At 42.6% G+C, this 20,638-nt stretch overlaps 1 protein-coding gene across 3 annotated transcripts in view; it reads right to left on the bottom strand.

Moving 5' to 3' along the window:
• LOC105012781 (RNA-binding motif, single-stranded-interacting protein 3) overlaps positions 1 to 20,638 on the bottom strand; it is a 287,542-nt gene that overhangs the window by 172,463 nt on the left and 94,441 nt on the right. Inside the window, exon 1 of one of the 3 annotated variants that reach the window (XM_020050282.3) lies at positions 1,905 to 3,456. The exons of 1 other annotated variant lie outside the window; for it this stretch is intronic. In XM_020050282.3, coding sequence (XP_019905841.1) covers positions 1,905 to 1,979 — 75 coding nt within the window. In that variant the 5' untranslated portion in view covers positions 1,980 to 3,456. Of the gene's footprint in view, positions 1 to 1,904; positions 3,457 to 20,638 lie in introns of those variants that run through there. One more of the 3 variants, XM_013135681.3, reaches the window with a different exon arrangement.

Here is a 20,638-nt window from a genome sequence, read left to right as displayed (position 1 = left end):
GTGCGGTTGTCAAAAAGCAGCCTGTCCAGACAATTATACGAAGAGATATTAGATGTTAAAAAATTGAAAATGATCTTCGTCAACTATGAAATTCTGTCACACCAAGAAGAACGTAAACCATAATAGGCCGTTACATACTAATGGGAACCAGATGTTCCATAGGTTCTATATATTCCTCAGCGAAGGCAGAGAGAAATTGCTGATATGCGCCATAAAATGGAGCGGGAAAGGACGTGAATGGCAACAATTTTGTGTGAGTTACACTCTCTCGCCCCCCCCCAATGCAACCAGTTATTCACACCCCCCTCGGGAGAATGAGGCCATATTCAGTGCATGCTGAAATGAAGATTAATAGAAGGACCCATACGACTGTGGAGTGATGCCTAATGCAGGGGAGGGCGGCTGCCATCTGATGCTTGGGCTGGGGTCCAACCCACCCGCCCGCCAAGACCTTCTCCTCTAATCTACCGATCAATGATCATTAATGGGAGCGTGGGATAGCAGTTCTCCCACTCTGTATTCCCCGTCAAAGAGATGGAAAGTGCCCTCTGCTCTCCCTCCAGCCCTGTCACAGGCCCACGCATACTCCACACATATCACTCCACTAATAGACACCAGCTACAGCAGCTACCCGGGAAAAATGAATCCCTTTTGTCCGCTTTTTTCCATTATTTTTTAAAAGGGAAAAATGAATCGCTCGCTTTGCCTCCGCCGGCTGGAGCAAGTTCACGCGACACAAGTATCGCCGAGGTTCCATCAAATGCTGACAGAGGCGAGATGCGATCTGCGCTGACCTTGGGCAGGAGGAGAGGACAGGGGGGGGCCTGTTGCAGTGGAATGGGGTGGGGGGGTAGCGAGTAATGAAGAGCTTACCTCAGATTGAGAGACCTGAGATGAGCTCCTCTGAGATATGAGCAAGGGAAGGAATGGGGGGTAAAGAGAGGAGGGGGCACAGTAAAAGAGAGAGGGAGGCCATATGGCACTGGTTCAAATGTATTAAACTATAAATCAGAGGTGAAACCAGCAGGCTGCCAGGTGGAGTACACTTCTACATTCTGGATGATCCAGCGAGCAGCTCTTTCCAACGGGAAAGTAAGGTGTCTTCATCTGAATAACTCTTTGGTGACATAGGGACTCGAGCTGTGCCCGACCTCCCTGCCCTCAGCCACCAAGCAGAGTCCGGGGTTTCAAGCCATGGGCGGTTCCACACCAACGGCTGGCAGATGCATACTCCCTGTCAGCTTATGGCTGGCCAACATGTCGGTTATCATGGCTGTGCCAGAATAGGACATATGCATGCTTTCCCTATGCAACGAAGGGTGGAATCTATTAAAACTATAATAAAATATGACATTTAGCAGACTTTATTTTTCCAAAGTGACTGACAAGTGCCAAAAATATACATACCGGTGTTCTTGGATTTTCAAACCCACTATATTTTGAATGTGGCGATTCTATACCGACTGAGGTACAGAGAATAATATGGGAATATATAGGCAACTGTTTGGGATGTTTCCAACTCATTCCACACCACCCTAACTTAATATTGTACCTAATATAAATTCTCAATCTCATAAAACCTAGTAGCAAATCCAGTACCACTAACAGTATGTCAACTTAATGATACAGACGCCGGCACCCCTCCAATCCAATCAGCCTGAACAAAATGAACCTTCTGGAAAGCTCTGCTAGCCATACCCAAGGTTGGACAGACTAGCTTTGCAATGCCTCGTCGAGTTAAAGAAAAAGAGCACTGCCACTTGCCATCTGAAACCATCCCTGCCAAGGCCAGCCATCCATCATACCTCAACCCCACTCTATGATTTGACAGGGGAGCAAGAGAAGGGGGGAGGAGAATGGAGAGGGGTGGGGGTAGGTGTTAAAGGAAATGATGGGTGCCATACCTTGGTCTGGAGATAGTGGGGATAGTAGTATGTGTACTGGGGGTACATTGGTTGCTGTTCCAATCGCTTTCCCATGTAGCTGGAATCCTTAGCGCCGTGGCAGGGAATGGTTGCGCGGAGGCGGGCAGACGAGTGACGGTGGTACCGGTGGGGGCGGGAGGGGGGGAGCTTGGCTCTCTCTGGCCGTACGTTCCTTTGGTTTTCCCCCGTCCACGCCGGTGGATTGTGTCACTGCTGGTTCTCCAGAGAGCAAGTCAAGGGTCCGTTTGGAGGAGAGTGGCTGTGAGAGGGGTGGCCTCTGTGCGGGAAGCTCCTGTCCAATGATGCCTTTCTAGGTTCAGTCTCCCAGAGCGGAGCACGGTAAGTCCTCTCTGAAAATATTCCCCACGAGTGTTAAAAAAGGTCAATGCTGTGTATCCTTTCGGTTCCTCGGTGGCTGGTGTTGGATATTACACGGGTAAGGGCTGAAGGAGAGATGGATGAGGAGGATGAGGAGGAAGACGAGAAGGAGCAGGTGGCAGTCCTACAAACAAATTGCCGGAACAGGAGAGTATACGAGAGGAAGAGAGATAGGAAAAAAGGTTGGGGGGTACAGATAGATCACTTCTCTATTGAAGCTGTCTCGATTTAGCCAACCTCGCTTCTCAGCTTCAATCTCTCGCACACTCTCTGTATGTGCCTCTCTCTATCTGTGGCTGCTCTCTCTCTCCCTCTGTTTTGTCGTTGTTTCTCTCTCTCGTCTGTAGTCAGATATCCCAGCAGCTCTATGTTGTGCTATCGGACACAGGAGATATCCTCAGTGGTGCGCTGACAGATGCACTTTTGGAAGAGGCAGAATTGGAACGTGAGAGTCCGGCAGAGCAGGGGCGGACCGAAGCAATCTCGGTGTGTACCGTTTCAGCCGGTGCAGAGTGGACAACACAAAAACAATCCTAGCACCCTGATTGCTACGGTACTGAGAAGGGAAAAAAAAGAGAGGTAGGGGGGAAAAATTTGTAAAGAGAAGCACAACGACAGTGTCCCAGGTGCCAAACAGACAGAAAAGCCTAGAGTCTCCCGTCTGCGATCCTCCCTTTTCCTGCTCTTCTGAAATGTGTTCCTTATTTCTTCGTCTGCCTTGCTCTCGGTCACTCCTCCCAGCAGCCTCTCGCTCTCTTTCTTCTCCTCCAAGCTGTGACAGGGGAGTAAAGGGGGCTCGTCCTGTACTGTGAGCAGACTGCCTCCTCCTTCCACAGCCGATAGGAGGGACTTGTGTTGCCTTCGTGTGAGGGAGAGATCCAGACACAAGCCAGGAGGCTGCAGTATTTTCACAGCCAGAGAGAAGAGCGGGTGGATGGGAGACGGGGACAGCAGGCAGAGAGGCAGGAAGGTAGCAACTCGCATGAGGAGTCGATTCCCCCTACTGGATGCCAGAAGACCTGCCGCCCGGTTCTTTACATTATGTCCATCTGGCCAGATTTGAGTTGTGAACAAATCAGTGACTTTAAATATCACTCCATACTTAAAACTATGAAATAACGATAGGTTTATATTACCCTGTATATTACCTATGTTTTCATTGGTTAGTTCTGAAAACCTGTTTCAAGAGCTTTCCTCTTATTTAATAATGTACAGTACCTTCGGAAGGTATTCAGACCCCTTCACATTCTCATTTTTGTTACTTAATTCGTAATTGATTCCCTTTTATTATTTTTTTCATCAATCTACACGCAAAACTCCAATAGGACAAACCAAAATATTTTGTTAGAAATGTAGGCCAATTTACTGAAAATATAAAACTGAAAAAACGAATCTACATAAGTTATTTCTGTTTTTTATTAAGGGTCTATAAACCTTATATTCAGTGCTTTATGAAACTGCTATTGGCAGTGATTACAGCTTTGAGTCTTCTTGGGTATGCTTCTACGAGCTTTGTGCACCTGGACTTGGGCAGCTTCTCCCATTCTCCTGAAGACACTCCAACCTTGTCTTGGCTGTACTTCGGGTAGTTGTTGAAAGATTAATCCTTGCCCTGGTCTGAGGTCCTATGGACTATGGACAGGTTTTCTTCAAAGACCTCTGTACGTTGCTCCATTCATCCTTCCCTCAAGCTTGAAAAGTTTCCCAATCCCTGCCACTAAGAAGCATGAACAAAGCTAGACTTTCCCACCACTCTGCTTCACCATAGGGACGGTCTTAGCCAGGTAATGAGCAGTATCTTGTTTTCAACACACAGATTTTTGTTCTTATTTTCACTAAATTGGTGTACATTTCTAAAATGCATATGCTTGTCATTATGGAGTATTTTGTGTAGACTGATGTCAAAATATATTTAATTAATTATGAATTAAATCTGGATAAAGTGAATGAGTTTGAATGCATCCCAAAGATACTATCCTCAAAATCATTTGCACAATATAACAAAATCATATTGTGCAAATGTATTATGGTTGTTCAATGTAAGCCAATCTAAACATCTGAAATCCCCCACATGATGGTTTTGACGAGAAGAAAAAAACATGTATGGGAGATTTAACCAATCCAGTGGATGCAGATGAGAAGTTAAGACTGCTGCCTTGCCTCCTTCCATTTCCCATGAAATCCGAAACGTCCTTTTCTCTGGCTTGGTCTGTAAAGTAAAGGCAAGCAGACATGCTGCACTTGTATTTTAAAATAGACCAGCACTGAAGGACATATTCCAAACAAAATCTAATTTACTAAGAAAACAATGCAACAGAATGAAAAAACGAAATATCTACATGACATGTATCATTCCATGAAACAGAAATCTGATTATATTCCATGAATCTGTCAGATTGCAAGGACATCTCCTTTGCACAGCCCTCTTCAGATCACCCCACAGATGTTCAATTGGATTCAGGTCTGGGCTCTGGCTGGGCCATTCCAAAATGTTAATCTTCTTCTGGTGAAGCCATGCTTTTGTAGATTTGGATGTGTGCTTTGGGTCGTTGTTGTGCTGAAAGGTGAACTTCCTCTTCATCTTTAGCTTTCTAATGGACGCCTGAAGGTTTTTTGCCAAAATTGCCTGGTATTTGAAACTGTTCATAATTCCCTCCACCCTGACTAAGGCCCCAGTTCCAGCTGAAGAAAAACAGCCCCAAAGCATGATGCTGCCACCACCTCACTGTGGGTATGGTGTTCTTTGGGTGATGTGCAGTGTTGTTTTTGCGCCAAACATACCTTTTGGAATTATGGCCAACCTTGGTTTCATCAGACCGTAACACATTTTCCCACATGCTTTTGGGGGACTTAATGTTTGTTTTTGCAAACTTCAACCGGGCTTGAATGTTTTTCTTTGTAAGAAAAGGCTTCCGTCTTGCCACCCTACCCCATAGCTCATTCATATGAAGAATATGGGAGATTGTTGTCACATGTAGCACACAGAAATTCCTGCAGTTCCTTTAATGTTGCTGTAGGCCTCTTGGAAGCCTCCCTAACCAGTTTTCTTCTCGTCTTTTCATACATTTTGGAAGGACGTCCAGTTCTTGGTAATGTCTCTGTTGTGCCATATTTTCTCCACGTGATGATGACTGTCTTCACTGTGTTCCATGGTATAGCTAATGCTTTGGAAATTATTTTGTACCCTTCTCCTGATTGATATCTTTCAACAATGATGCAACCAGGAGAAGGTTTTTATTTTTCATTTTTCCCCCTTGAAGATTTCAGTTGAATTGTTCACATTATAGGTCAAATTAAAAGTGAAAAAAGTTCTGACATGATTTATCTTTGTCTCATTCTTTTACATCACAAAAACCTTACATCACAAAAAACAGGGGTGTGCACACTTTTTATATCCACTGTATGCTGCCATCCAGATTATATATTTTTTAGGGAAGGCCTTGCTTCTTTCTGCAAGACAATGCCAAACCCACATTCTGCACACACTACAAAATCATGGCTCCGTAGTAAAATAGTCTGGATGCTAAACAGACACCCACTGAAAACATTTGCCGCTTTAAGAAATCGAAAATATGACAAAGGAAGCCCCTGAATTGTTGAGCAGCAGAAATCCAATACCAAGGAAGAATGGGAAAACATTTAACTTTCAAAACTACAGCAATTGTTCTCTTCAGTTGCCAAAATGATTACAGATTATTGTTAAAAGAAATGGTGATGCAACACACTGGTAAAACTGCCCCTGTCACAACTTTTTGAAAATGCATTGCTGGCAACAAATTCAAAATGGGCATGTATTTTTCCAAAAAGAACATTTCTCAGCTTCAACATCTGAAAATAATACAAACACAACATATCAACTACATTTAGGGATAAATTATTTGCACATTATTGCGTTTTTATTTGCATTTCACACAGCGTTTTTGGAAACAGGGTTGTACAGATTTCTAGTCTGCTAATGACTGAAAGTAATGGTATGTCGACTTTCTTTTTGACATGCAAAAAACCTTATCTGACTATGGTGTAGTTCAAGTCTACAAGTCAAATCAATTATGCAATTCCTTTAATTTATTCAATTTGAACCTTTACATTTTATTACTGTCAATATGTAAAGATTTTTGAAGTTTTACTTTTTACTTAAAATATTCCAAAATACTAAAAGACTTTACATTAAATATAATAGAAATTAGGTAGAGCAAATGGCAGACAGATGTAATATAGAACCGGTATTTTCTAAAATAACATTTGGTATTCAAAGCATAGGAGGACAAACCTTTCTAAAACATTGAGACAGCAGTTACCTAGGGAGCATTCACACAGAATCCACTAGGGTGATTTCCCCTTTTTAAACAACATTTGTAGTTTTCAAACCAAACGACCTATTTTGAGTAAATTGCTTCAGAAAACGGTCCCAGCTCAATTATGCAACATTGTGAACATGGATTTCTAATAGTGATTTTATTTCCCCGTTGCATGCTTCAAACATGACTTTGTGTCTGCATAAGAGTTCACTGCAATGTATGTGGGCTGCAAACACACAGGCTAGTGGGCAGACTGAATCAATACCAGCATCCCACAGACAGAAACAAAATAGTGAGAGAGTAAAGGGCTATGGACGCCCTTTGCAGGCTGGTGGAAGAAAACATAATTATCAGATAGTCGGCTTTTATCTTTGGAAAAGAGATGAGGCAGATATCGATTGTGGATTAGCAGATTAACAGCTCCAGGATGGACAGACTGGCAGGACAGGCTTAATCACAGTATGGAGGGATGGAGAGTGAGAGCAAAATAAAAAGAAATCAGTGTTACCCAAAATGGATACAAAACATAGTATAATTGTAACTTTTACAGGGAGCTGGGTTTGGAACCGGGCAATATGGCAAAGAAATTATGACATTTCGATACAGTGCCTTGGGAAGAAAGCATTTTTTCCCCATCTTTCTGGTATTTCTGTGCATATTGGTTAAACAATTTAAAACTAACAACCCTTTAAAAAGGAAATATTTAACATTTTAATAGTACTACTAGCAAAAATGACAAGTAGAAATCCACAGTTTTAATGTTAATGTTTCAAATTATATTTTCTTCAAAATTGATCTAAGTGCTTGAGATATTCACCATTTAAACTTTCTCACCAGTTTGTCTATATGCTTGCATTGACTTGTAATCTCCTAATACTCGCTTTAGACACTTGCTATCTTTCCCAGCCTAAACCCTCCTGGACTAGCTAGAACTATAGCGGTCTCGTTTGGTGAGGGAAGATGAGGAGGAGACAAGTCATGTTATTATTTAGAGGTAGGATTCTACAACAGTGCCCTTTTAATACAGTCCTACTATTTCAGGGGAAAAAAGTATTTTGACAGACTAGTACAAATTAAGCAATTATGGTTAGTATTTGGTTGTACATCCTTTGCAGGCAGAACTGCATGAAATAGTGCGACCCACTGATATCATCAGACGCTGGGTATTTTCCCTGGTGATGCTCTACTAGGCTTGTAATCCAGCAATCTTCAGCTCTTGTTTCTTTTCAGGCATTTTTGCCTCAAGTCTCATCTTTAGCCAATGAAAGCCAAGTTCAGTTAAATCTGGAGAATTATTTGGCCAGTCAAGAGCTTTCCATTTTATTGGCTCTGAATAACTCCATAGTTGTTGTGTTAAGGGTCATTGCCTTGCATGTTTGGAGGAATGTTTTTATTTAAGCTGACAACATGCTTCTTTACTCTCAAAAATCTTTTAACTTTTCACCGTTGGCAGTTACATCATCAAAAACAAATTAGCCAGCGACAGCCATACACGCCCAAGCCATGACACTCACTTCATCATATTTCAGGGAGGTTGTATTCTATGGATTCTACGCAGTTGCTTCTTTTCTCCACACTTAATTCTTGCCTTTACACTGGTACATGGTAATCTTTGTCTCATCTGTCCAAAAAAAGACATCAATAGTGGGCTCCAAAGGTAAATGCAAAGCCTAGAATGAAGACCTGACATTGACAGCCCTCTTATGCCAACACAAATAATGTGACTAAACAGACCTGAGCAACCAGAACACTTATCAAGCCAATTGTCCAAAAACATTTGGTGTTCTGAAATAGGGGGAACTATCTATAAAAAAGTTTGCCATTTGTAAATGGTAAAATCAAAATACACACAAAATCTTTTAAAAATAAGGCGAAAATCAAGTAACTTGATTTTAACTATAAAAAGTTCAGAGCTTGTATGGATGGCTCATGACTCATAGTCACGGCTCATGACTTATAATACGTATCTGATGGATACTTTTAACTAATGCCAAACTTGGAATGTTCTTCTCAGGTGGGTGGGTGAATGCGGATGTGCCAGTCCTGCCTCACCGCTGACAGAGATTCTGGTGTGAATCAGTGGATTGACGTCAGTCTCAAGACAAGGGGTGATAAGAAGCCTGCTGCTTCTTCATGGCCGCCAAAGGATGTTTTTCTCTCCCAGTGATTGATTGTGATGTAATGGTTCTCCACCCTGATTCATATATAATGCTGCACAACTGCACAAAAACTAGATTTTCAGAAAATTTTCAGTCTCACAGAGCCGGAGCGAGGGGGGCGAAGGGAAGGACTGCCATTAAGGATACCACCAGAATCTTAAATGTGAGTTGTGAGTCAGAGGGAAAACACATGCCGTCACACAACCAATCTGGGTCTATGTTTGACTGGAACCATTTTAACAAACCAACCTGGTGAGCTATAGGCTTAAGGCAACACAACGGGTAGTAAAACGCACACACATCCAAAGAATTTGCTGGTGCTGGAGTTGAAAGAGAATCTGCCACCAAAACACAAGGATAACACTGCACACTGTTGGTAATGCTCACAAGAGGAGGCTAGCAGCCATTAATGCACACAAATGAGCATTACCAGCAGTGTGCAGTGTTATCCTTATGTTTGGAAGGTAAAACACACACAGAGACAGACACTTGCAAAGCTGGCATGCAATGAGTCACGGCTGGGATACGGAGTCAACAAACAGGTTCTATGTTTCTCTTGTGGTGCAAAGTGATCACAGTCTCATCCAAACAACCCAGATGAAAACTATTATTAGTAGGGCTGTAGTTAGTCATCAGCTACATGAGGAAAGGAACCATGCTTTGTCCACAGAGCAGATGACTTCAAATGCCAGTGACAATAGGTTGCCTGAAATGTGAGGTGGGAGCACGGAGAGACACAGCCATAACTCAAAGCGGTCTAGGTTTAACTAGGACTCTTAAAAAGCAGCCTGTGTACGTGAGGCAGGATGAGGAGCCACACACAGACAGACACTTGTAAAGCTGGCATGCAGTTTGCACTGAGTCATCAGTGGGATACGGAGTCAACAAAGAGGTTCGATGGATCTCCTGCGGTGCAAAGTGATCGCAGTCTTGTCCAAACAATCCTGACAAAAACTAATAATAGTAGGGCTGTGCTTAGTCATCAGCTACAATGGGAGGGGAGCCACTATGTCTTTAAGGTAGACATTACATCAGTTGCATTGCCAACTTATTTTTCAAGTAAACAATAAACAAAATAGCTATAATTGCCAGCAATGTTAAATTATGCAAATTACTATGGTTTTCTTCAATTACCAGATATTTTTGGAGAGTTCTATAAATGAATAAATATTTAATTATTTAGTTCTGCTTACTGACCTGTCTATCTACACTGATATCCCTGAGTCTACACTGTCAAGAAACACGAATGAGAGAGAAAGCCACAAAGAGGAGGCTAGCAGCCATTAAGCGAATACAGACCAGAAACTACATCGACTCCCCCCCAGAGTCCCTGGAAGGTCTCTGTTGAAGCCCTCACACTCCCCCGCTCCTTGTCATCTCCATGAGTGGCGCTTTAATCGAGGGGCTCTGTGCAATCAAGAGGCTCTCATTTCCTTCGCTGGATGATCGTAGGCGGTTCCTGGAACTGACAAAATTCTTGGAATTCGAGGGAGCGCCGGCACAGAGCCAAAGAAGGATGGTGGGAGAGGATTGGAAGAGGGAGAGAGGAGAAGCGATGGGAATGTGAGGAGCAGCATGCTAAGCGCCTCGCTCTAATTTGTAGAAAAACACTACGGCCACTGACCATGGTTCATAACCATAAATGCTGCAGATGTCCAATGTTTCTGTTATTCATAATTTTAAACGTGACTCGGTTGCTCCCATCCATGGAAGCGTAGGCTGAGATAAGTGGCACCAACGAGTAAGAAATATGAGACCTTTCAGAAGTAGAGCTGGCATTGTAATTAGATTAATTAAGGAGCACTGGGTAGCCACATTGTCAGACCATTGGGCAGAGAAGCGTAAGGTCTCAGGTTCAAATACCTAAACAGTCAATGTTAAAGACGTGTTTATGTGCCTGGGCGCAAGATACAGAACACTAATTGTGTTGCCCTTTTGATAACACGTTAAATGGCCTAAATCAAAATACTGCATTGTTACTCTTTTGTCCTCTGATTAGAGTAATTTTACTGAATCAATGAGCTAAGTGAAAAGGCTGTGCAGTGCTAGGCATACAGGAGATCTGTGGTAAAAGGAACCAGTGATTCGGAGTATGAGAGTACGTGCTGACACGCATTGTCTGGTTGAGAATGTGTGACTGAGAGCCGGTGAGATTATGCGATCGAGAGTTTGTGGGTTTTTATGTCAGTCACGTTAGGTGGCCTGCAGTTGTGTGAGGTAGTGTGGCACTGCAGTCAGAGACAGCGTAGTATGAAGGTCAGCTTATTCTGTCACCCACATGTTCTGAGAGATGAAGTGTGATTCAGCTGAGTTCCAAGGTCAGACTTGCCTGGCCTGGTCCCAAACATGAAAAACGAGTTAAGGTTTTTGTATAATTTTAGCCAGTGGTATAACAAGTAGTGCTTGTGAGCCAAAAATGTTCCCCTAAAAGTCACTAAATTGTATACAACGTTATGTATTGTTTCTGTCATTTGTTTTTATGAAATTGTATCAATAACTAAGTGCTTACAATTCAGTTCAATCTCTTTACTTCTTTAACAAACCTCTACATAGTGTAACACAAGGAAAGGAAAGAGGACAGGTGTTTAGGGCCTGAACAGATGTTTTATTAAAGGAAAGGGCAGAGGAGAAGAGGGAAAAATCTAAAGTACACAAACCACTCCTGGGTTGGCTGAATCATCTCTGGCATGGCTTCCTGGTGGCAGTTAGAGAGGAATAAGAGAGGGTGGTCGTTGCTTCGGCGGCTTCTCCCCCCTTCATCTCCTAGCTTTTTATCCCCTTCTCCCAGTCATATTCGAAACAGTGGCGCATTGGAGAAAGCACAGCATCAAGCATGTTCCACATCAGACTCCACCCCAAAATGCTCCTTGGCAGCTCTTTAATACCACCCCTTACGAGGTCCTCATGGGAGGCAGCTGTGTAGGGGTGGGGTTGGCCCTGCTGGATGCTGCCGGAATGATCTGGAAGCTGCCAGCTTTGTTTGGAGGCATTTTTGTGGCACTGACACAACAGACGGGGGGGACATTCTCCCCACAGTAGAAGCCAATTGCCATGAACTACTTGTTTCACAGGGAGAGTGGAGTTGCTAGGGGCATGCCTGGTGTAAAATTGCATGGGGGCCCATCCCTTTCGCTATAACCAAATTCCATGCCCGTTGTGATGTTTTCTCCACAGTGAGTCTGGGATTGATCACCTGAAGACAACTCATTCAATCCCTTTTGATTGGTCCCAGAACCCAATGGGATGGGCCATATTCTAATCATGTGTGGGAAAGCAGCAATTCGTAAGTAGCAATTTGCTTTTTTACTTTTTATTGAATGTTGACTGGGGTTTAGCCTAATGAAAGGGGTGGGTTGAGTTCTTCTATGAGACAGTGGGAGTAAAGAAGTTCCCTGCTATTTGAGACATGACTACAGACAACAGTGAATGTAGGAAAGCAATGTAGTTGTGAAATTACCAGCATGGGTTGGAAGGACAGCCATGGTAGATGTCAAGCCATTCTGGAATTAAGTGGAATGACAGCCATTCTGGAACACAGTGGAATGAGAATAGCGCAAGACATGGAGATATAGAGAGAGGAGAGAAAGAGATATACAGGTGCATCTCAAAATGTTTTATTTTTCCATCATTCTAATCAAAAAGTGACACCTGCATATATATAGATTCATTATATATAAAGTAAAACATTTCAAGCTTTTTTTTTGTTTCAATCTCAATGATTATGGCTTACAGCTCATGGAAATCAAAAATCCAGTATCTCAAAATATTAGAATAAGAACTGACAATACAGAAATGTCAACCTGAGAAGAGCTCTAATCAGGTAAGTAACTCCCTGAGCCTTCAGTACACACAACCACAATCATGGGGAAGAATGCTGACTTGACAGTTGTCCAGAAGACACTCATTGACTTCCTCCACGAGGAGGGTAAGTCACAGATCATTGCTGAAAGGCTGCCTGTTTGCAGAGTGCTGTCTCAAAGCATATTAATGGAAAGTTGACTGGAAAGGGAAGGTTTGGTAGGAAAAGGTGCAAAAGCAACAGGGATGGCCGCAATCTTGAGTGGATTGTCAAGCAAAGCTGATTCAAGAACCTGGGGGGAGCTTCACAAGGAGTGGACTGAGGCTGGACTCAATGCATCAAGAGCCACCACACACAGATGTGTCCAGGAAATGGGCTACAAGTGTCGCATTCCTAGTGTCAAGCCACTCCTGAACCAGAGACAATGTCAGAAGCGTCTTACCTGGGCGAAGGAGAAAAAGAACTGGACTGTTGCTCAGTGGTCCAATGTCCTCTCTTCAGATGAAAGTGAATTTTACATCTCATTTGGAAATCAAGGTCCCGTAGTCTGGAGGAAGAGTGAAGAGGCATAGAATCCAAGTTGCTTAAAGTCCAGTGTGAATAATTTGGGGTTCCATGTCATCTGCTGGTGTTGGGCCACTGTGTTTTATCAAGTCCAGAGTCAATCTACCAGGAGATTTTAGAGCACTTCATGCTTCTACCTGCTGATAAGCTTTATAAAGATGCTGATTTCCTTTTTCTAGCAGGACTTGCCCCCTACCTACAGTGCCAAAACGACTGGTAACTGGTTTGCTGCCCATGGTATTACTGTTCTTGACTTGCCAGCCAACTCCCCTGAACTGAACCCCATAGAAAATCTATGGGGTATTATCAAGAGCAAAATGACAACAGACCCAACAACACAGACAACCTGAAGGCTGCTATCAACCTGGGCTTCCATAACACCTCAGCAGTGCCACAAGCTGACTGCCTCCAAGCCATGCTGCATTGATGCAGTAATTCATGCAAATGGAGCCCCAATAAAGTATTGAGTGCATACATTAACATACAGTACAGGTCAAAAGTTTGGACACACCTTCTCATTCAATGCATCTCCTTTATTTTCATGACTATTTACATTGTAGATTCTCACTGAAGGCATCAAAACTATGAATGAACACATGTGGAATTATGTACTTAACAAAAAAGTGTATTCTAGTTCCTTCAAAGTAGCCACACTTTGCTCTGATTACTGCTTCGCACACTCTTGGCATTCTCTTGATGAGCTTCAAGAGGTCACCTGAAATGGTTTTCCAACAGTCTTGAAGGAGTTCCCAGAGATGCTTAGCACTTGTTGGCCCTTTTGCCTTCACTCTGTGGTCCAGCTCACCTCAAACCATCTCGATTGGGTTCAGGTCCGGTGACTGTGGAGGCCAGGTAATCTGGCGCAGCACTCCATCACTCCCCTTCTTGGTCAAATAGCCCTTACACAGCCTGGAGGTGTGTTTGGTGTCATTGTCCTGTTGAAAAATAAATGATGGTCCAACTAAACGCAAACCGGATGGGATGGCATGTCGCTGCAGGATGCTGTGGTAGCCATGCTGGTTCAGTATGCTTTATTTTTAATAAATCCCCAACAGTGTCACCAACAAAGCACCCCCACACCATCACACCTCCTCCTCCATGCTTCACGGTGGGAACCAGGCATGTAGAATCCATCCGTTCACCTTTTCTGCGTCGCACAAAGACATGGCGGTTGGAACCAATGATCTCAAATTTGGACTCATCAAACCAAAGCACAGTTTTCCACTGGTCTAATGTCCATTCCTTGTGTTTCTTGGCCCAAATAAATCTCTTCTGCTTGTTGCCTCTCCTAAGCAGTGGTTTCCTAGCAGCTACTTGACCATGAAGGCCTGATTCGCGCTCTCCTCTTAACAGTTGTTCTAGAGATGTGTCTGCTGCTAGAACACTGTGTGGCATTCAGCTGGTCTCTAATCTGAGCTGCTGTTAACCTGCGATTTCTGAGGCTGGTGACTCAGATGAACTTATCCTCAGCAGCAGAGGTGACTTTTGGTCTTCCTTTCCTGGGGCGGTCCTCATGTGAGCCAGTTTCATTGTAGTGCTTGATGGTTTTTGCGACTGCACTTGGGGACACATTCAAAGTTTTCCGAATTTTCCAGACTGACTGACCTTCATTTGTTAAAGTAATGATGGCCACTCGTTTCTCTTTACTTAGCTGCCATAATGAATTCTAACAGTTGTCCAATAGGGCTGTCGGCTGTGTATAAACCTGACTTCTGCACAACACAACTGATGGTCCCAGTTGTGTTTTTAATTAGTGGGAAAAATTCTGCTAATTAACCCTTACACACATGTGAAGTGAAAACCATTTCAGGTGACTACCTCATGAAGCTCATTGAGAGAACACCAAGGGTTTGCAGCGCTATCAAAAAAGCAAAGGGTGGCTACTTTGAGGAATCTAAAATATAAGACATGTTTTCAGTTATTTCACACTTTTTTGTTAACTCTTCTCAGGTTGACATTTGTGTGGTCAATTTGTTATTCTAATATTTTGAAATACTGGATTTTTTATTTCCATGAGCTGTAAGCTTTTATCATCAATATTGAAAGAAAAAAGCCTTTAAATGTTTCACTATATGTGTAATGAATCGAGAATATATGAAGGCTTTTCCACAATATTCTAATTGTTTGAGATGCACCTGGAGATATAGGTAAAAAGAGAGACTGAGGGCAAGAAATAAAGAAAACGGAGATGGAGAAGAACCCTGTCTCAACTGAACTCCTTGTGTCTTACGGTCTTGCATGCAAATTGTCTAGGTCTTAGGTCTAGATTTGCCTATTACCTACTCCATTTTCATTATCAAGTGAACCATATTTGGTATTTCTCCCATATAGTAGAAAAAGACTGGACCCATACTATACCAAGCTCAGAGAAATAGGTATGAACTATGGCTACATAACTAAAATGAATTAAAAACATAAAGTCCAACTTTAGTGTAAGATAACATAGATCTCTAACCAGGGTTCAGGACAAATAAATAAACATTACCTTTACATTTAAAAAAATGTATTGCCGGACATTAGATAACAACCCAATCTATAGAGATTGTGACGTCTGCTCCGCGTGGCACCGCTGCTCCTCTTCCTCTCCGGCGCTCCAGCTCGCCAGTGTACTAACCCCCCCAGAGTGTTTCCACTCAGTCATTAGTTAGTATATATCGGGTTTGTCAGCCACTGCACAGCACAGATTATTGTTTCCAATTGGTACTATCTGTGGTGCTGTTCTGTCTTACCTTAAGAGAATACTATAAAAAGAATAACCGTTATCACTTGGTTTTTTGTGTTTCGTTCCCTTTGCCAAATTTTTATGCATTGCATTGCACTGGCACCGTCATAGAGACAGATCCAAAAATATGGTAACATTACTCTCAAAGACTGTAAATTTCCATCCATACACATTACTAACCATTTCTGTAGAGTGCTATCCTTAACCGTAGGTACAACAGCATATTCATAAGATATAACGGAGGGGGTAAATGACTAGAACTATGCATTGAGATATTTAGATAGAATCCTGAGGAAATGGTTCAGGGGTGATGCACTTAGAGATTGCACTGGTGGCAACAGTGGCGGCCAGGCGCCTCTATAATTAGCGCTGCTGAAGCCATCAAAGATAGCCAGCTAAATGGAGCAGAATGTCTCCTACGATCTGACATTTCACCTTTCATTTCACACAAGAAGCAAACTAATGCAAAAAATTACCTCTCTAGTTGTTGTGTTAAGTAAGTAAAAGGACCAACATGGCGACAATACAACAACACAACAGATATAGGTTCAAATACAAAATAATTTCAAACTGCTTTACCACATCTTGAGTGGGCTGACAGTAACTGGAACAATGGACTACTTCCAAAGTTGTAAAACGCTGGAAGCCAGGCATCCGCGGCAGTCTAGAGCCATTTGTTGAAGAATTTAGTAAAGATTTCAAATAGTATTTAATCCCAGTTTGGCATCAGAGCGATTCAGCTTGAGATTTTAAAGGGAATGAGACGCTTCCATTATTCTGTACTCCAATATTGTGTGCTTTGGTTGTAGGCCTAATACTAGGTGTAGCTGCACACAAATTACACGATTTGCTACTGGCTCCACTGAACGGCTTGATATTTAACAGAGGAAGCCAAAAGTTCAGTAACGTGTCAGGGGTGTAGCAGTGGTGGCGGGCCAGCTGGGAAGTGAACCATCAAACTCCTTTCCTGCAGCAAGGACTAGTTCAAGAAGTGTTTTCTTGGTGCCAGAACAACACTGGAATTTTTCAAAAATAACAGCATTGAGAATCATTCAAGAGTAGAATCAACATCCCCTTCGCCAATCCCATACCTGCCATTTCTCCCGTCCCAAAAACCCCTGCAACAATTCAGCTCATTTCTAAAACAATGAGCTAAAGTACATTTCATTACATTCCCGTCTGCTCTCCTCGGTTCAAGGAAGGCAGAGACAGCTCTGGGGAAAGAGGGGCTGAAGACCTGGTCATTAATTACACTGAAAAGAGGGTTGCTACTCTGGTTCCCCCCCTCAATGAGTCTATGGCAGGCAGTCAGTGGGTCCATGGAGTGCAAATGTGTGTGTGAGTGTGTGAACGTTAGGGTCCTCACACCTTCATTAAAGAGGACCTCATCAACTCTTTCATTTCCAGACGGTTCATGTTCAAACATCACTTCTACTCATAGTATATGATTGCGCTGTAGGAGCGAATAATCAGGGGTAATGTTTTACAGATGTTTGGGGTGTTTTTAAGATTATATTAAAGCCTTAGGGGGCCTCGATTCTCATTTGAAAATCAATCTGCGTGCATGTGCATGTGTGCGCCTGCAAATTCCAGCTCCTATCCATGCCGGTGTGTGTGTGTTTCTGCGTGTGTGTTTGTGCCGGGAACCAGACATGACCTGACTGACCTGTCATGAATTAACGGGTAACATTTACAACTCTGGATACAAGATGAGTTATGTTCCCAACTCAGCCTAGTCACTGACTAATCCCGCAGAGGCATAGGAACAGGTGCAACACAATCCTCTAAAGAACGATTTCACAGACAAGGTGTCGCAGTCTGTGACATGCTACCACAGCCATGCAAAGACTAGGTAATAGTAACATGACAAGGAAATCGTTCATTTGTCCCAAGATTCAACAATCACCCTAATTGAATCATGTTGCTTGTTCGCCAAGCATTCACCATTGTGACCGCTAAATTAAGGCTGGCGGGCTACCGCATAGGGGAATTTGCATAACCAGGTTTTGCAAAATAGGAAATGAAACCTATGGGTTTTGAAGGTTGGCGGATGCTCAGTATTCCTGTGGTTTGGTGCTCTGCAATCCTGTGGTTGGCTTTTTAATGCTCAGTTCTAGAAAATGGCAATGTCTGGTCACGCCCGGAAATGCCTTTAAGGTAGAACAGCCACCAAGCATCAGTCTCAACTATTGCAAGTATAGTTGTCCAGGCAATTGGTTGGGCCCACTCATTTTCTGAAAAAAAAGCTTAATTTCTTTCATTAAATAAGTGCACGAGTAAAATCAGGCCTTCAAGGATTCAATTTTCTTTGAGGCAATGTAAATTCACAGGTCAAAGGTCAAATGTGTTTACATTGACATTTCATTATTTTAGCTGAAGGCTAAAACACACTACTCACACGTGTGTGCTCATGAAATTAAATACATAAGAGTGAATGAAAAAGGATAGAACGGCCACTACTTTAGCATCGACATGGTAAACGGCGCCATAGCTCATAAAATTAGAAACATATTCTTCTCAGGTTTATATGTGCTCTCTGGTCAAGTCAGCTGATTTGACAGAAAACCGCCACTTTCTGCACTGATACCTCTGAACATTTAAGTGAATATATTTAGGTAAAAACAATAATTAGTGTGAATAGTTTCCAATATTACATTTGTATGTACATTTGTAATACCAATATTACATTTGCATGTTTAGTGCATGTATAGTGAGTAAGGATAATGATTCCTACGGGGATCAGAGAATGTGTCCACTCACTACTAAAAATGCATTACTATACTACTGTCAAATTACTTCAATGTGAAATGTATAAACAGTGCAACAACTGTTGGAAATTCCTCATTTGCAGACACAGATAACAGCTAATTATGGTTGAAATAGACCAGTTATAAGATACAGTGGGGAGAACAAGTATTTGATACACAGAAGATTTTGCAGATTTTTATCATAGGTACTCTTCAACTGTGAGTGACGGAATCTAAAAAGAAATCCAGAAAATCACATTGTATGATTTTTAAGTAATTAATTAGCATTTTATTGCATAACATAGGTATTTGATACATCAGAAAAGCAAAACTTGATATTTGGTACAGAAACCTTTGTTTGCAATTACAGAGATCATACGTTTCCTGTAGTTCTTGACCAGGTTTGCACACACTGCAACAGGGACTTTGGCCCATTCCTGCATACAGACTTTCTCCAGATCCTTCAGGTTTTGGTGCTGTTGCTGGGCAATACGGACTTTCAGCTCCCTCTAAAGATTTTCTATTGGGTTCAGTTCTGGAGACTGGCTAGGCCACTCCAGGACCTTGAGATGCTTCTTACGGAGCCACTCCTTAGTTGCCCTAGCTGTGAGTTTCGGGTCCTTGTCATGCTGGAAGACCCAGCCACGACCCATCTTCAATGCTCTTACTGAGGGAAGGAGGTTGTTGGCCAAGATCTCGCGATACATGGCCCCATCCATCCTCCCCTCAATACAGTGCAGTCGTCCTGTCCCCTTTGCAGAAAAGCATCCCCAAAGAATGATGTTTCCACCTCCACGTTTCACGGTTGGGATGGTGTTCTTGGGGTTGTACTCATCCTTCTTCTTCCTCCAAAGGGGAGTTTAGACCAAAAAGCTCTATTTTTGTCTCATCAGACCACATAATCTCCTCTGGATCATCCAGATGGTCATTGGCAAACTTCAGATGGGCCTGGACATGCGCTGGCTTGAGCAGGGGGACCTTGCGTGTGCTGCAGGATTTTAATCCATGACGGTGTAGTGTGTTACTAATGGTTCTCTTTGAGACTGTGGTCCCAGCTCTCTTCAGGTCATTGACCAGGTCCTGCCATGTAGTTCTGGGCTGATCCCTCACCTTCCTCATGATTATTGATGCCCCACAAGGTGAGATCTTGCATGGAGCCCCAGACAGATTTTTTACAGACCTCTACATGCTTTGTAAGTAGGAAAACCTGCAAAATCGGCAGTGTATCAAATACTTGATTTCCTCACTGTATATACATATATTGCACACTGCCCAGGTAGAAAACAATAAAGGTAAAATAAAGGAATATCCAAATTATTTATAGTAGTGTATTATAAAAAGTAAATTACACACTATCAAATAATAATACCATATTATTACAATAACTAAAACATCAAATAGTAACAACTGTATTGTCATAATTTCACTTGGGAATCCTTTCCACTAACAATCGACAGTATTTACATAGGCACATGTGAGAGAGCAGCTCGGTTAGTTTAAGGGTTAAATAGATTTCCCCAGAAACAAAGTAATTGGCCATTATCAAATAATAACTCAATATCAATGTACTGTAGGCAGTAATAATTCAGTAATGCCATGGCACTGGAAACTGTCCTAATGTGAGGATGGGCTGGTTTCAAATGTTCAATAACACACAGACACATACGCCAGAAAACAACTACGTTTATAACCATCTACCCAGCTAACCCACCCCTTTATTCCCTCCACACACACACACACACACACACACAAACACAAATTCGTACGCACACACACTCAGTCACTCTAGCTCAATGTAAACTGTTGAGGCAATTTAAAGAAGCCTTGGCAGCCATTTAAGGGTCTGTCACAGTCTAACAGGTTTGGAACACTTACAATGGAGTTGGGCGCTAAGCCCCACAGTTCGCAGTTAATTGTTCAGAACCTGGTACTCTTGAATGTTGCTGTCTGTCTGAGGAGGTGCCATTAGAACCATCCTGCAGCAGTGACAAAGGCCATCGCCTCACTTTATTACGACAGTGGTGCAGGCAGAGTTCCACAAGCATG

The sequence above is a fragment of the Esox lucius genome, chromosome 10 (assembly GCF_011004845.1).
Source record: "Esox lucius isolate fEsoLuc1 chromosome 10, fEsoLuc1.pri, whole genome shotgun sequence".
NCBI classification, from domain to species: domain Eukaryota; kingdom Metazoa; phylum Chordata; class Actinopteri; order Esociformes; family Esocidae; genus Esox; species Esox lucius.
The sequence above is the reverse complement of the archived record's forward strand: the minus strand, read 5'-3'. Positions and strand labels throughout refer to the sequence as shown.